We start from the raw sequence: 17798 nt of genomic DNA, 5'->3' as shown, positions 1-17798 counted from the left end.
ATCTGCCTGTTTTGTTGGTTCACTTTCATTTTCTTGACCAATATCTGCTGATTCTGTGATGTGACATATTGTCTTTATGCTTCATCACAGCTTCGAAGTGTTAGTTAATAGGATTTCTCATGCCTTGTCATATTATATGTATTGGATCCTGGAATAGCTGCCATGGATGTGGGTGCAGCAATTAATGTGTTCAGTGACTCAGACATTCTAATAAAGCAAATAAATAGATGCGGGAAAGGCTGTACGAGTTGATACATTGGCTCTGACATTGTGTTCTATACTGAAGTTTCGAAATGCTGCTTGGCATCTCGTGTCCTCTATTGTGTGGCCTTGTGAAAGGGCCGTTTTTTTTTTCTCACCATTTTAAAGACAGGAAGGAACAGCAATATTTAGGCAAGATTTACATTACATTGCATTGCATTTCTTTGTTGGCGGTTACCTCGTTAACTGACACAAATCTGCAGATGTTGGATAGTGCATGCTAAGATTTAATAGATAGTTATGCCATGTTCCAGGTACATGATAAGGATGCTTCACTAAACAAACCACGAATTATCAGTTCAATAATGCAATAACACACAGAAACATGCAAGGACACAGAACAGACAGAAAGAGATGACAGTGCGGTATGTTAAATTCTGAGTTAACTGAGATGATGCAAACATCTGTATAAATGCAGAGGGGCTAGCTTTTCAGCAACATAAATGCAGAAAGGTGCAACACTATTTCACAGTATATTATGGAATGGCCTCTCAATTTACATCAGGTCTCTCACAACTGACAAAGAAATGGTGCATCCACCAATTTGCTTTTTGTGTTGCAGGAGTGCTGGGGGCAGAAAAGACCATTTGCGCTGTCCAGCAAAGAAAACAAATAGCCGCTGCAGCATCAAAATGATGTTGGCCAAAACACATACAAAGAGGCAGTGCTTTGGTGTTGCTGCGTCCTACATATAACTAACAGATAAGCAGCAGAGAACACTGTCATGACTTAAACCCGTGCATAACATGCTGATCTGTGCATGCAAAGTCCTGGTGTGCACCCTCGAGGGAGCAAAGGTTGCCCCTGGCACAAGTATTTCAAGATGTGCAATCTGGATGTCGCTATTCCATGCAGAGACAAACATTCCTCAAGTGCCAGTCACAGGCTTCTATCTTGCACAAGACAAGGCCACCACACCATGCACGGTTAGTAAAATGCAGCAATTCCATGCTACATTTTGCTGCAAATTTAGAGGGTTGTTGAGCAAACAAGATCAAACAACAAAAAACAACGTTCGTGAGCTCGAAACAAACCATGCACCTTAAAATTTTGTTAGGAAAAAAAAAAAACAAAAAAAAAAAAAAAAACCAACAAAACAGAGAGGAAGTGCAGCCAATCAGCACCAACCTTCAGGCGCTTCAGTCGGTGCTTGCTCAGATGTAGAAGTAGCGCATGGTGCTTAAAGAGGGGTGCAGAAAGAATGAGAGAGATAGAGAGAGAAGAAAAAAAAAAGGGCAGAACAAGGTTTCAGAAAACAAAATAAAAGCTGAAGGCCGATTACAGTACACCAATAATATGCAGTGCTAAAATTTTACAATGGCTGCCAGTAGTCACAGACCACAGACGGCCTTAGTGCAGAGCATCTGCCGTGACCAAGGAAGGCAGACTACAGAGCTGCCGATGCGTACCCAGCGGCAAAATAAGTATGATCACGCTCCCAGCCTGGTGCTAGGCCATTACAGGACCTTCACACTTGGAAAGAGGTGCTCATCCTCAACCCCCCTAGGGCGTCGCCACTGAGTAGGTGCTTTGGGATGTCACATATAAAATTGCGGCCATGCCAATCGCACAGACAGCATTTTATTGTGTCCACACGGTTCAAGAGGATTAGCATGGCACAGGCTCCTTCATCAGGACAATTCGCCCCTAAAGAAAGCCGAGTATCGGGCCTAAGTTTCATACAATAGTTACTAGAGGGAATTTTTTACGGCAGCAGTAAGCAGGACGATTCAGCCACCATTGAAGTAAAGGTTAGTATTACATGGATTTGCCTAAACTTCGTCCTTCTGGCTTCAAAAGGCTTTGTGACTTTGCAAACTCATCATTTCCAACAAAGTACTACTGTGTTATCAATAATTCGTTAACATTACTAAAATTTTCTGACGATAGGATTCAAACACATGATTTCTGGCAAAGAAGCCCAATTTTGAAACCATTACACTATGGATGCATGGACAAGTGGAACTGCTGATATTACTAGTGATTATGCATGTTCGCAGAGTCTTATTGCCTACTGCATTCATAAATGTATAGATTGCTTTGAAATTTAGAACAATGAGGTCAGATAAAGCGTAATAAACAAAGCCACAAGAACGTCTGAAGCCACAAGCATAAAGATTAGACAAATCCATGTATTCATGTACCAACAATCATTCCCGTGGTGGCTGAACCATCCCAGCGCCAGAGTTTACGTTTGTAATTAGTATTGTAGTAAACTCTATGCCTGTGCCCATTTAAATAAGCAGTAGGTAACCGGCAGCAGTGTGGTCTTGAACGCATAAATGAAGTGCTGTAGCATAGTATGCATGCTTGGCTACAAATACATACTTATATTATAGTGTATATATGTAACAAATATCTGAAGAAATGTTCCATCACAAAGAATAGAGTGAATTTGAGAAAAACATTTTATCTCTTCTATATCTTATCTGTACTTATTACAGCAGGAATGTAAAATATGCATTTGCAAAGGTAAAACTTGGCTTGGTTGTTGCAAGAGTTCAAAAAGAAACAAAAAAAAAAAAAAAACAAGAAAGAAACAGGATAAAAGAATTCTCATCTTCTAAGGAAACGTCTTATATGTTAGCAGTGAACCACACTTCAAGGGAGGTCCTCAATATGACAGTTCAAGACATGAGTTAAGGTTAATTTAGTTAACACAATCAAGAAAAGCTTTATGAAGAACGTTCACAAAATGTATTTTAATAGAGAATATCTACTGCACAAAAGCGGTTTAACACTAGCCAGTAGCTAGACGGTGGCTACTGTGTGCTGAGTAGCAACAGCTGATCCTTTCTTTTTCTCGCCTAAAGCATGTTTCAGGACCACCCCCCCCCACCCTTACTCTCCCATCCCATGCATTGGCAAGAGCAACGGCAAGACTGGAGAAGGGAGAGGTAGAACTTATAGCAATGAAAACTCAGCTGATGCGATTCAATGTGAGCACAGCTACTTTCTTGTGACCTATGTGCTCACACACATGCACGCGCACACACTTTTTCAGGACAACTGACTATATAATGAAGTGGGGATGGCACTGATAAAAGCCAACAGTTTCATGAACCATACAAAAGCCACTGAGAAAGCCAAAGGGACTTTGGACAGCCACTTGAGAACCATCATTGCATATTAATAAAAAAGTTCACATCAAGGTGCCCAGCTAAGGATTCCCCAAAAGAGTATCCGGAGAAGCACTCACTGATCTGAGGTTCATGCAAGCCCTCGCGCAGCATGCGGCGCTGCTCCTCCAGAAGCTGGCGCTGCTCCCCGAGCGATTCCCGAGCGTCCTCAAGGCGTTGGGCACGTGCTCGCAAGCTCCGAACCTCCCGCTGCAGCTCTGTTCGCTGCTCTTCCAGCTGGGACACCGTATCCTCTAGGCGCTGCTTCTCCAGCTCCAGGGCACGACCTCGCTCTATGGACAGAAATGACAGGCAAGCAAGGATGAACCTGCTAAAGCATCATGCACATTGGCCTTTTACACATCATTGTATAGGTGCGGAACTCCGAGGTGTGGAGAGAAATGGATGAGTAAACGGCCGGCGATATGCACCCAACACTGCCGCGGTGATCACGTGCACTGACAAAGAGGTTGTAAAAGGACATAAATGCAAAAGGTTTTCATGTAATTTCGTATCATGCTATTACGAGAAAGGTTGTAATAAATTATACCGCAATCCGTGTCAGAGCACACAGCAGCCGTAATTAAATTTGCTAATGATACACCTAGTGTGCATGTGTGTGGCTTTTTAAACTTAAGGCCGAGTTAGTCATTAGAGCTATGCAATGTGACTGTCCAGTTCATATTCAACAATAATCGATTCATGTTGCATGGACAGATCTACTGCTTGCGCTGCTTAACCATGTAGCATGCATTTCTGTGTGCAGTGCGGCCTGCGCATCCAAAATCTGGTTAGAACAGTAGCTTGGGCTTGTTGGTTTTCCATCCTGGTGTTAACAGCGCAAAAAGTAAATGGGGACATGAGATGAGAAGACGACACCATGAGCCCCATCTTTCAACAGAGCCCCATCTTTCAACAAAAGGTTGTTCAAAGATGGCGCTCATGGGGTTGTCTTCTCGCCTCATGTCCCCGTCTACGTTTTGCGCTGTTAACACCGGCAAAATCTGGTGCAATAGTAGCCCCACCACACACCCTGAGCATGCAGGAGGTCCAGTGCGAGCTGGTTGTGGAGCTGGCTTTCCTGGCGCAACTCCTGACACAGGTCCCGGTTGCGCTGCACAAGGCCTCGGAAGTCTTCTCCGCGGTGCTCCGACACCTCCGCCAGCAGCCGCAGCACCCGGTCTACAGCCGTGCGTAGCCGACGGCTTGCACCTGCAGTGCAGTTTGGAGATCAAAGACAACATTGATTTTATTATGCAGTGTCAAGAGTTCATAATAGGACAGCAGGAAATAAAGGTGCTGTATTTACTATGTTACCTACTTTTTTCCAGAAATGCTGACGTCAATTTCAAGGGAGGGTTTATTACATGGAAAAATTTGTTTTGACAGATTTTACCAGATGGTAGATGCCGACTAGTCATCGATGAACCTGAATGCCGTTTCGAGCAAGTAGATTCGACCAACCTGTCAAAAGACTAGCTTTGGATTTACATTGCGGGCATGAAAGTGTCATGTGACACTTAAAAGCTGACAGGTTTTGACATGTCTAAACGGTGACCGTTTAGACTTGTCAGGAAAAGGTGCCTGCTTTTTATCAATGCCAACCGGGGTCAAACTGAGCTGCGCCAATCACTATGTGCAGAGTGGTGACGTATAGCCAGATAATATGCGGTCCGCACTTTTGTTTCTAAGAAAAGAAAGGAATTTCTCAAGGACAAATGTTGGGAAGGGGCGGGGAGAGGGGTCATTATATGAGTGGGTTCGTTATGCGAGTAAGTACGGTAGGTACACTGTTATGTGGCCTCATGTGGTACACACTCGATAACCGTTTATTAAGACAAAGTTAAAGAAGGGTTCTCCTTGCAGAGGTACAACCAGCCTTGTTCATACTAGGATTCCCGGAATGTGCGGTGTGCCTTCTCTAGGCACTCCTGCTAACTAGAAAGAAAATGGCTTTCTGGTAATCTCACTGCTGCCATCACTCCCCTCTTCACAACATATACACAGCATTGAGCAGCAGTTCATTCATGTTTCTGAGGATCATAATTCTTCCATAGCTGCCAAGCGTATCTGATTCACAAAATGGGATTCAGAAAGGGCAGTCATGAATAAATGAGAAATTCTCAGCGGAAAATTTGCCAAAGCAGTTCTTCACGATAACTCACCAAGGACAACATCTTCGCCCTCCATCTCCGAAGTGTCCTGCATTCCAATGGCCGAGGCAAACATGTCCCAGGTGCGTGGTGTCAGGTCAGGTCCATCCTCACACAGCTCCGAGAGGAAGCCATCGGCAAAGTCTTCCTTTGAGCCTTGGGTTTGGCAGCTCATGCCTGCAAGAGCACCAAAAGATCAACATAGGAACATCAGGCCCGAATACTTAATTTGGGTTATTTTTATTTGATTCTATTAATTCCTTATCATTTGTCACACCAAGCGGCTGACCTCAGCAATAGCAGGGTCATGGCTTCAGCATGGAAAGTGAAAATAATTCTTACAAAATGTACTCTTAAAATAAATCAGCACACTCTAACCAAGAAACCTGGCAAATTTAAAGTCAAACAAAAACAAAAAAGGATCTTAAAAGTAAAAATGGTTACATGTGATCCTACACTCTGATTAATAAACGATGAGAATGCACTTTAAAAGGCTTGGATCCCTGTATGCTTGCAGTATTACCAAATGAGCTACCTCTATTTCAGTAGGATATGAAAAAACAAACAAACGAACAAACAAACAAACAAACAAACAAACAAACAAACCCAAAGAGAGAGGAAATGCACACTAACCACCAAGGCTAGAGTAGTCCTCATCGGCTGCTGTGTTGGATGCCGGTGAATCGACGCGCGACAGCCCCAGTTGGCCTAAGGCATCCTGAATCTCCTGCTCTGTGTCCACATAAGTCTTCACGAGATCAGACAGCACATTCAACAGACGTGTGTTGGTCTGTGCAGTGTGCCTGAAATGCAAACGAGGGAGGACGGACCGGGGAAGTAGGGCACAGGTCGTGGAGACAGACTGCTGAAGAGACCAAGGGCCCACATTCTCAATAATATACATACTTTTTTTTTGCAATGGCCATTTATATGCGATGTAATGAGTAGCAAGACACACTATATGGGGCTCCATGGCAGTTTCTGTACACTCTGGGAGTACTGCACTTAACTGTTGCTGGATGAGACACACTGAGCAAGGAGGTACAAACCAACAATTAGTTGTAGCACAGCAATGCGTAAGTTTGGGGCCATTTGGTGAGTCATGCTGAATTCATGTAATGAATCTCTATTTTCTGTCCTTGTCCTCTGTAGTATGGAGTGAAGCTGTGGTGGTTTCTAAGGGATTTATTGAAAGTGGGGCATGGCAGCAAGAGGAGGACAGAAGATACACAATAAGCTGAAAGTACACGAATATGATCACTGCAATGTTCTGAAATACCCACCACCTAAATTGCAGGAATACAGAGTTAAAAAGTACGAGTGGACATCTTTTGAGTCCAGGCGGCAAAACGGAAACATCATAAACCAAAGCTACAAAAGAATGCCAATATAAATTTTGAAGTCTCCAAGGTTTAATTCGTCTTCCAACTGTCATGAAATGTTCCGAACGAGGTGGTTGTCTACAGCTCTCCCTGCTGCCTGTTTGGTCTCTAGCCTTTTCAGGGTCAATAACGTAAATATACGGCGCCGTGAACAAGTCCAAAATGGTCGATGCCGTATATTTAGGGCGGCATCTGTACGTTTAAAAAGAGCGCCAATTTCCTAACTTTTTCTTTCCTGGCATGTGCTACCACTATGTGGAAATATAGCGAATTTTTTTCTTGCGCCTCCCTCTCTCAGTTTTTATTGCATGATTTGTTTGCTTTGGCGCGTCTATATTGAGGGCGAGGAGTTACGGAGTCGCCATCTGTCGGAAGCGCCTTCCTTGCGTAGTATGAGGGATCATGCGGCGCGCTCCTCATAGGTTTCGCTTGCGGCGCTGAATAAAAATACCACGTGGCAGCCCTCCTGGACATTTACGTAAGTACTCTCAACACAAGGGATGTTTTTCACTGGCAAAATAATAATCTTGGGCAAACTCAAAACACAGAATTGTTTACAGGTGCTATCTCTTTAACGAATATGTACAGTGAATGCAACTGCGCGCGGTCGCCCCGATGGGGTCTCCCGAACCAGCTTCTTACGTGAAAGGTAGGCAAACGCTGAGAGCAAACTATGTGAAATATGTTCTTATAGTAGGCAGTCTGTATAACCGAATGGGGGCATAACATAATGAAGCCTCAGTGCAGCGATCGCATGGATTCGCAGGGGCCGACTGCGCGTCTGCATGCATGTACGCGCACAATGTTTTGCTTTCGCTGTGAGCGCGCTTTCGCACCGTGCCGTGAGCTTTAGGCCGCAGCATATGAGCATTTGACAGTACACTAGCAACCATTCTTACGTGAACGCTATCAGAACTGTTCAAAAATAATTTCGTAATAGAGACTTGGACGCCTATGGCGACTGTGATGTGCTGTCGTGACGATTCAATCTTTTTTTTTTTGTCTTCTAAATTCTTGGACATTTCAATATTATTTATCAAGTTGCATCGCACTTTATGTTTATCGGTCTTCTCAGCGTGCGATTAACCTCTGCTTCTTTTTTCGCAATCCAGTGCATTAATATGATCATAACACAAACATCACCATATGCCATGCCTTTTCTTAATGTGCATCTAACTGCTCCCTTTCCGTTCCAGTGAACTTGCCAGTATCTAGCATCAAAAAATTCGTAGACCAAACCGTCATGACATTAGCCGGCCAGCGGGCGCGCGTATCAGTGGTCGTATCAGTGCGCGTTTTCTGCTACTCACCGAACATCGCAGTCCTGGCGCCGTAGCAGAAACCTTCCTCGCATCTGTGCTTGCTGCATACCCGAGTTTTAGCCGATGGCTGTCTGCCTGTTCCAAGTTTTGCGAGCCAAGCTTCACGCAGCTTCTTGTCCTGTGGCTACGTGTGAATAAGGCTGACACCGGGCTCGGTTGCCTACGTCCGGCATTGCGGCACCAAACAGTAGCCTACCATGCCGCACGCCTCTAAAGGCACCCACTACCTATTATAGGGCTTTCAAATGTTGTCAAGCAGACACCCAATGCGGGAACGCCTCACAACTTAATCAGAACCGCAGCGCAGGTGGGACTTTAAGCTTTCGTTTTCAGCTCGCTTCGACGCTTCCGAAGCAGCCGATGCGGCCGCTGTGTCCACGTGATCCCTCATGCCACGTCACGCCGACGGAGGCGCCAGCTTTTCCAGTGGTGAAGCTCGCCCCCAATACTACCGCTCGCGCATTGGCGCATGCGCGAGCGGATGGCGGTTAGTTTGGGTTTTGTTCTGCAGGTAGTTTCGGCTTCTTGCGCTCTCAAAACTGATGGCTATGTCGTTACTAATCGCTCAAAGGGTGACCACCTGTTAGTCGCTCGTTTACTGCTCACAGGGGTGCGCTTACGCGAAGGATGCCGCCGTGCATGCATTTTCTTTTTTGGAGACTCGCGAAAACTAATTGCCTCTGGTTGGTGATAAGATGAAGATTAGCAAAAGTTTGTCATACGTTTTGCTTTTTTGACAGGCACACAATCACACAGTTTTTTTTAGTGTGCTCACCTACGCAGTTTGATTACACTATGGACGTAAATATTAGTGTAAGAGCAGCAACATTTGAGACTTGTGAAATATTCTAGTGTGCGCATTTTCTAAGCCTTGAACTATGTGTATAACAATGCATCAAATTTTTAATTCTTACAAGTTTACTTTTTTTGCTGTTGTTATTCATGAATAAACAGTACCTATATACCAATGCAAATATTTTTTTTACACTTTATGGTCACCCTAGCAAAATTACGGTAAATTTTTTTCGAAATAAGTCCCTCTGGAGAATTTAAATCTGCAATAAAAAAAAATTGTCCCTCGGCAGTTGCATATGGCAAAAAAAATCGACCCTGAAAGGGTTAGAAGAGTCCGCGAGTGCTTTGTCACGCTCCTCACTGGAAAGCATTCATCTTTCTTAACTAATCAATTGATGCTCGATGTTTTTGCACATGTTAGTTCCAAATGCCAGGTAGTGTCAGATGTAAACTAAGATATGTGGAGGTGGGTACGCCATGCCATACATTGGGTTTTCAATGTGAATAGATAAACTGCTATAGAATAGAGGAAGGCTACCCTTCGAAGGTGTGCATGCTTTCAGCTTTACTGCGAGTTTGTTCACCATCTGGTACAGTGCATGCCTTGATGTGACGCCCAGTTCCTCTTCATGTTTTTCTTCTCCCCACAACAAACATGCAAGAAATTCGGTAGCAGTGCACGTGGTGCCACTCAAGAAATACGAGCACCACTTCTGTGCGAGAGTCAAACAAGCGTGTGTGTGCCTCAATATGCCTTTGAGAGGACCTGGTGCTTGGCAAAGGAGAATTCATGAGCATGGAAACCTAGCCGTGTGCTGCATTCTACTGTGCTGCACAGCTTGATAAGGCGGTGCTAGCCAGCATGCACGACGCACTGACATTATTGAAGCGTTCTGCAGGAATTTAGCAATGTATGGTATGCCTGCAAGCAAGACTCCAGCTCTGCTGAGCACGTAAAAAATAAAACTTCTATCCTTGTTTTCAACTTGTGCTAGTTTTCTCTCCTCTTCCTGCTCCCCCACCTTCCTCTTAGTGACAATTTGTCAAGTGCTACTGATTGCTAGGTCAATCTCATATTCTGTTATGCTTCTTGTGCACAATGATTTATACTTCTCTGTCTCCTCCAGCAACATTTAGGTGCAACACTTTTTTTCACTACACTCTACACATATGTGTGCATGGTGTGAACATACTGCTGACAGAAGAAAAGGCTTGACCTAAAGATTCTTTTGTTATGTCTGTTACGAGTAGCTCAGCGAACAGGCAACAATACTGTCGGCTGGGCTAGCTGGTATGACTCCAAAGCATGGCAAAGTGTGAATAGATGAAACAGAAAGAAATGTTTCTGAGCTGTCCCCACCTCCTTAAAGTCATTTCACACTTTGTCCACCTGGCTAGCATACACACAAAGCCACTGCCTCGAAAAACGTCAAGCCAAGAACATGGCCCAAGCTTTCATCACATGCAACACCAATAGGTGGATAATGAAATACCTTTTTCTAGACTGTGCGCACTCATTCGTTCGTGCAACATGAAGGCAGTGCTGCTAGCAAAAACAAGAATGTGGAAACAAACAGAAGTGGTTCTAGCTTAATGGTCCATGTGAAAAATGTGTAGATGGCAGAATCGTGCCATAATGCATCTAAATATTGATGTCAGATACAACACCGAGCAGAAGAACTTTAATAAAAAATCAGATAGAACTGGTTAAAAGAATGTCAGAAGGAAAGCAAGAAATAACACACTATAAATTAGAAGTACAGCAAAGCTTTCTGTTATGTTTTCAAAAGATATTGCACGCAGTACTTTTGTGCAGATTTAACTCAGATGCAGAGCATTGTGAGGCAGTCATCTCCTTTTGCTGTGTCTCTTCAACTGTTTCAACATTTGCTCATTAGTAACTTGAAACTCCCAGCTGCACAAGCACTGCTTGTCTAATGTGGTCAAAATTTATTTAAATGCCCAGTTTTCATCAACATTTATTGTAGTGTGATTGCTGAACAGTGATAAGTGCACTAGCCAGATTTTTTGCACTTACGTATATGCATCTACATGCTGCAGCATTGTTTGCGTTCGAGAGTTATTTGCCAGTAATGCTTGTCCTTGCATTCCAGTGCGCCTATATGCGACACTTTCACACGAGAAAGCTGCTTAGATGAAGAACAAGCTCAACTGGATATGAGTCATAGTGGCTACGCATCCAAGCAGGGTTCTAATTGCTTTTTGAAAGCTCAAATGAATTTAATTACAAAAACAAAAGGACACTGGTAATGGCGGTGAGCTCATAAAGGTACCAGTTTTATATCACTCCTACATGTCAGCTAAACAAAGAGGTAAGTGTAATACTATCCTTCGAAAAATGGCCAGGATAAACGGTCACAACAATGCAAGCATGATTCACATTTGTTAGGCTATGCTACAAGAAAAGTTAAAAGCAATGTTGAGGCAGTCAGCTTGACTTTCTCATTATGTATGTCCTGTCAAAGTTGACCGGTATATAGGATAGTAGTAATACTTCTAAAGACTAATAGATTGCCCATCCACTAAAGGAGAGCAAGTGAATGACATTACCATTACCTTGTGAGCCCTCACAAAGACAAGAAAGCGAAATCTGCCCCGCCACCTTTATGAGCAAGATTAAAGTAAACAGCAGCAGTACTACGAGAGTGAGAGGCGAAAGGTACACTTTGATGAATGGCACTCGGTCAACCATAACAATTCTTGTTTTTGACACAGCAGCAATGACATCATGAATTGCAAAACGCCATAACAATACCATACCACCTTTCTACCATGGTCACCATCATAGCATTCCATTAAAAAAAAAAAAAAAACACACTATCATTTGAAATACAGGTTGAAGCCACTGTAGAAAACAAAGTATTGCTCTTTGCCTTACGAAGCAACTGTGAGTGAACAGTTCTCCCCATATGCGAAAATAAAGGTAGTGTACACTCACACATGTACTGATTGCTGCTTCATCCTGTTAAATGTGAGCAAACCAGAAACATGCAACTCATGATGCTTGTTCTGGTTATGCTCACATCAGCAAAGTATTTCTTGGTAAACTTTTGTTATAAGGCAGAGCATGATTTATACTGCAGCTTAATGCACATTTCAACTTATGAGGTGGACTCCATTTCCAATGGCACAATGGGGACCAATTAGTAAGAAAAGCAGAAAAATGAAAAGGAAGCAAGGGAAAGAAGCTTTAGAAAGTAAAAAAAGGCTATCTGCAGCTGAATGGGAGTAATGAGGAGAGAACACCCATTGCACAGAACAAATTTTGTGAGGTGAGTTCAAGGTCAAAGCACACATCAACATCCCACTGAAATCAAGGGCCATGAAGAGTGTCAATAGCTGTGACATGCAAAGGCATAAATCCCCGGTGGCAAAAGCATGTGACACCAACAAGATAGAAAATAGATATCATGAATAAAAGAATGAGCTGCCTTTTTAAAGTGCTTCATAGCACCACCATTTAGCACATAGGACAAGAGATTAGATAAGGGCTAAGAACAACAGATGTAACCAGAAGCATAGTTTCTGCTTCTGTCAATGATAATTCACGATTCCTAAAGGTCATATTAAAAAGTCGCTTGAATGTGGTATGGTCACCAGAAAAACTTTTCTCCAGCCCCAAGCTCAGAAACAGCATGCATTTTGCAGGTTACTCCGCCACAGTGTCGAAGTATACACACTACATCCACACCTTTAGTTTTATTCACCCATGTGACCAAGCACAAACAGCATCCAGCCCTACCTTACAATGTTTTTCTTTCGCCACATTACAAAATCCAACTGAGAAGAAAGCTACACGGCAAAGCAGTGCGATCTTGAGGAAGGGGCCAACGTAATCGCACATGGAGAAGAGATCCAGTGAAAGCAAAATGGCTGCTTTCAGACTGAGCTGCTCGTGTGGAAAAGGAAAGACGGAAGCATGGCATCAAAGCAAACTTGAGAGCCACAAAGCAGCACAAAGCAATGCAGAGGCAGTGGACAAGAAAGGTTTCGTTCTCGGTGACCCACAGGCTCAATGTGCTCGCTGTTCCCTGTAGCAAAACTGGTGCCGTGCTCACCTCTTTGCTCCACCCGAAACCCTGACCTCGTACCTTTGAGGCAACAATTCTCGTGCTTCTCATTCCCCTTCCACCAAAGGACAGATTGCATGCCCTCACTGCAGTTTAACGTGCACATATGCCGTATCGCAGACTACTGGCAATGGCTTCACGAAGGGACGAGATGACTGAAGATGCAATGGTTATCACATTAACAAAAAATATCTGCCAACAGACAGACAAAAACAACTGCACCTTATATGTAGTTGACCACTAATGTACATTCATTCTTGAAGCATACATTTGCGAACCTCAATATGGGTCAATAAATATTCACCATGAAACATTAATCAGTGATTGCCAATGGGGCAAAGCGAAATTTCATTATGACCCTGACTTAAATCTACATCTGGAATGACTGGTTATCAACAGTCAAAGCAATAATCAGTTTTTCCATCAGTCTCCCCATCTTTTTCTTAATTCTCACTTCAGAGGCACTTTGGGTTGAGACTGCACAAGAATTTTGCTTTCCGAACAATCACTTGCACGCTCGGAATCCAGCACCATACTTCCACCAGCAGTAGTCAGCAGAGCGAGGTGGGAGTGAACATCGCCTACTCAGTGATGTAGCAGGAAAAGTGAATGTTCGAAAAGTGAGATGCTTGCGCAAACTCGCCCCTGACTCCAAGCATCCATCGAAATAAATGTAATGCTTTTAAAGGCAGTCATGCTATCTGGAATTCTAGAATTCTATGCTTGTGTCATGGAATGTGTACCAGAGATCTACCTTGACCACTGCACTATTACGGTGTTTAAGTGCCTCAGATTGCATTAAATGGTACTGTGTTGTCCTCGGTGGCTAAAGAGGAGTGCCTGTGAAACTGCAGTGTATGCAACAAACTGTAATTTGCTTTTGATTTAGACAGGATTGAGAAACACAACTTACTGCCCCGATGCCACATGTGCCATATTTGTGTACAATAGTCAAGTGTTACACCAGAAATATGCATGGCCGTGTTTGCAGTGAAGAGAAAAAGAGACAATGATAGTGTGTAACTAAGAATGCGTGTTAGTAGGAGATACCTATTCAAGAAGGAAAAAGACTTGGCCACAACTAGAGAAAAAGAATAACAAACAAAATTAAAAAGGGAGTGTTACTTATACACAGAGATCTTTGACGACGAAATATGCAACATGTTTTGGGATGTATGCTATAAATGCTGCCGCTGCTGTGAGGAAAAAAAAAGTGCAATAAAGGTTGCCTTTTCATTACTTTGAACCTAATTTTTCCAGTTACACTACACCTTGTGGTGTCTTAAATTAATTCAAACTATGCTGACGTACAATGGCCACATCCGAGATTAACAAGAAATATATAATATATATATATAATTTAAAAAAAATCTAAAGCATATTTTCTACTTGAATATACACACGACTTCTCTAAGCCTAACATCCGTCTCCTCCCGCTATTCCTGCATTGTGTGAATAGTGTTTCCTGTTGGCTGTCCGACATGAGTTACTTAACATCTGCCAAGCCCACTAACACAAGGCGATCATCATGACCTTAACTTTACACTTTTATTCACATGTTGTTGTACTACCTTAAATTGCTTTTAAGTTTTAATGTTGCTACTACTTATTGCTTCATTTATTTTAGTTTTTCATCTAAAATCTCTTATTTTTTATTTGCATTCGCTGTCATTTTTATGGTGATTGTATGTCCCCCTTTATTTAATGCCCACTCATGGGTCCTAAGAATACATGAAATGAAATGAAATGTACTAATTATTCAGGTGCTGTTTTTTTTTCCTTCTCAATACCATTCACCACTAGAATTTGTTGCCAGTTAACACACCTTCCTTAACACTCGATAAGCCTATAGATATGATTAATCATATCCGGCAGTGAACTTTGTTACTTTTACATTTTTGAATTACTGCAACACTGCATACATGGTGCATTTATGCATGTATCATCACAACAATTTACTCTCTGCTTGAGTGAATCTGTTCCACTCCTGCTATTATAACCCAACAATGGAGCCTGTAGTATGTATAAATAAAAGAAAATCAATAAAGGGCAATGCCACATCAAAAAACAATCTGTTGTGACCAGAACTAAGTACAAAACCCAAAGTGTGGCACATCATGCACATTAATAAAGCAAACAAACCAAGAATGCCAAAAGAAAGCAGCAAGATCCACTGAGAGCTGTGCGAATGCAAAGAAACCAATGTGTTATAAAAAGCAAAAGAAGCATGACTTAGGTGGCATGCACACAACCCCCTTTCAAAAAATCAGGCAAAAGAAGCAGGGGGAGGTGAGAGGAAGAAAAGTAATTAAGAAAGGAGTCCCGCAATGCAACCACCAGAAATAAAGCATTACAGATGAACACAAAAAGGAACAAAATAAAGCAATGATGAGTGTACTCAAGAGGAAACCTTTAGGCTGCTTTCTAAGATCGAGCTATTTCCATAGCAACACTAGTGTTTTTTAAAACTTGGTGGCCACAACCAAAGAGTCAAAACAATTTCTCCTCCAGTGCACTTCTGATGACAAAGAAAAACCTGTGTGGCTGATGGATAACTACCTTGCACTTCGCACACTTTAACGAACTTCCAAACTTCCAATTTGTTAGTAGAATCTTAGAGCTAGAAACAAATTAAATTCTGAGAGTTTTACATGCAATTACTATCTCATTATGAGGCATGCCATAGCGGGGAACTCCAGATATTTGTGACAACCTGGGTTTTTTTGCACCTAAATTTCAGCACACGAGCGTTCTTGCATTCTGCAACCTTCATAATACATGGGCGTGGTGGTATCGAACCTGCGACCTTGAACTCAGCAGCGCTAGGCCATAGCCACTAATCCACCACAATGAGTAACCTTACAGCTTTTCTTTCACACATGCTTTAAGTGCCTGTATGGTGCCTTTGACTTCAATGTATCTCACTCTTAAAAATATAGGTTAAACCTATTCCTTGAGGCAATTTGTTGCTAGCAGTCTGCATTTTCATTAGCATCTGCAAATAACAATGGTACCCTGATGGGCTTGTAGGAACATCTGTAACACAGGGAAGCCTTTAGGAACACAATGCAGCCTCTAAGCTGCAGTTGTAGAAACATGAGTAATTGTGGCATTTCAAGAAATCTATTTAGCATATATGCAGTCCTATGTCCTAAAATGTGCAAGACTGTAGCAACAGCATTGCTTCGAGAGTGCGAAATATCTAATGAAGTACTGTGACACAAACATGTTAGCTCCGTTAGCTGCACTTTCGGCATGACACGCTCTAATGCTCTTAATGTAAATTCATCTTTTTGAGTGATCACATAGCAGTGCCACCAAATGGAATAGTTTGCAGACCTTTACATATCAGATGCACTGGATCTATACCATCTGTTTCCAACAATGCTGCAATGCTATCACGAGGTTTCATCAGTGCTAAAGTGTCACTTTACTTGTGACAGTCAATATCAAGACAAAAAGATTATCTTTTTTTCAGCTAAACAATTACAAAATAAACAAACAGAAAAACCTGCCTCAACACAGATTCAGAGTTAGGGTCACTCACGTGTTCAGCCCCTTAACTTAGCAGAGATAGTCACACAATAATTGTCCAAAGTGCACTGGAGAGAGGTAGAGCCCGTGCTCAAAGTTGCAATTTCAATTAGGACGCTGTGGCCTTCCCTCCAATGATGCACCGAGACACGCAAAATCTGGTGAGTCAAGGGAGGGCTGGGGAACAGGGAGCAAAGAGGGGAAGCAGCGTGGGGGCACAGAACATCAAACCCCCCCTACCCCCCCCCCCCCCCCCCCCAAAAAAAGAAGAGTATGATGCATAAACCCCCAGTGAGTTTTCAATTTAGAGCGATGCACTTACAGCTGCCAAGACTGAATCTCATTGGCTGTCAGCCCTGAGCCTGCGAGCCACTCCCTAGAACAGAAGACACCACCACTGCATGTGTAGAGCGGGCTGGCCTTCTCTTCCGAAAATGGCCGACAAGGGCTTTGCGGGAGTCGAAGGTCGTGGGGGGAAAAGGATGGCACACAGGAAGGCGTGGTGTGGTGCAGGGTAGGGGAAAAAAAAAATACACACAGGCAGGGACGAGAAATCAGGAAGGGTGTGTATATATATATATGCAAACAAAAAAAAATGGCACAATATACAGTTTTAGTATAGCGTTTAGGCTGTTTATGCGGTCCCACGCAAAACGGCTATGGCCACACTATATAGATGCATGTTCTCGACACGACTTGTAAAGCGCTCCCCATGGCAAGCAGATGTCAAACATTAAATGCATTAGTGACATCTGGTATACAGAAGTCAAAACAGTTTTGTGGCAATGGCGGAGTCTTTTGTAAGGCCTGGCCATATCGTAACAGAGCCCTAGTATCAATAATGATAGCAAAACATTGCTGACACTTTGTCCTCAAAGAGAGATTAAACTAAGTGAAAACTGATTTTACCACTTATGTTTTGCTGTCATGATGAAGAGCAATTAACAAAGCTAAATTTGGATCAAGGTAGGCCTGAGTGCCACCATGTTGTCATGCCTGCTATGCAAGCCATGCAAAGCCCATAAAACTAAATCCAAAAGTTAGGGTGTGTACGTAACCCACAAAACTCTTCATGGTATCCTGTGCATGCTCATCTTGGAACTGTTATTCTGTAGTGCACGCAAGGGCTTTGCATACGCTA

At 42.8% G+C, this 17798-nt stretch overlaps 1 protein-coding gene across 9 annotated transcripts in view; it reads right to left on the bottom strand.

Annotated features, from left to right (window-relative positions):
• Nucleotides 1–17798, bottom strand: part of LOC126541179 (uncharacterized) — a 283735-nt gene that overhangs the window by 39637 nt on the left and 226300 nt on the right. For 4 of the 9 annotated variants that reach the window (XM_055076519.2, XM_072286530.1, XM_072286534.1 and 1 more), the window contains 6 exons: nucleotides 16980–17105; nucleotides 6167–6336; nucleotides 5546–5710; nucleotides 4413–4592; nucleotides 3461–3673; nucleotides 1390–1440 (listed from right to left, as the gene is read on the bottom strand). In XM_055076519.2, the coding sequence (XP_054932494.2) occupies nucleotides 1390–1440; nucleotides 3461–3673; nucleotides 4413–4592; nucleotides 5546–5710; nucleotides 6167–6336; nucleotides 16980–17105 (905 nt within the window). The remainder of the gene's footprint in view (nucleotides 1–1389; nucleotides 1441–3460; nucleotides 3674–4412; nucleotides 4593–5545; nucleotides 5711–6166; nucleotides 6337–16979; nucleotides 17106–17798) is intronic. The other 5 variants (XM_050187864.3, XM_055076518.2, XM_072286532.1 and 2 more) reach the window with 3 other exon arrangements.

Source organism: Dermacentor andersoni, chromosome 2 (assembly GCF_023375885.2).
Source record: "Dermacentor andersoni chromosome 2, qqDerAnde1_hic_scaffold, whole genome shotgun sequence".
Classification (NCBI taxonomy): Eukaryota; Metazoa; Arthropoda; class Arachnida; order Ixodida; family Ixodidae; genus Dermacentor; species Dermacentor andersoni.
Note: the sequence above shows the minus strand (reverse complement) of the source record. Positions and strands in the feature narration are given on the sequence as shown.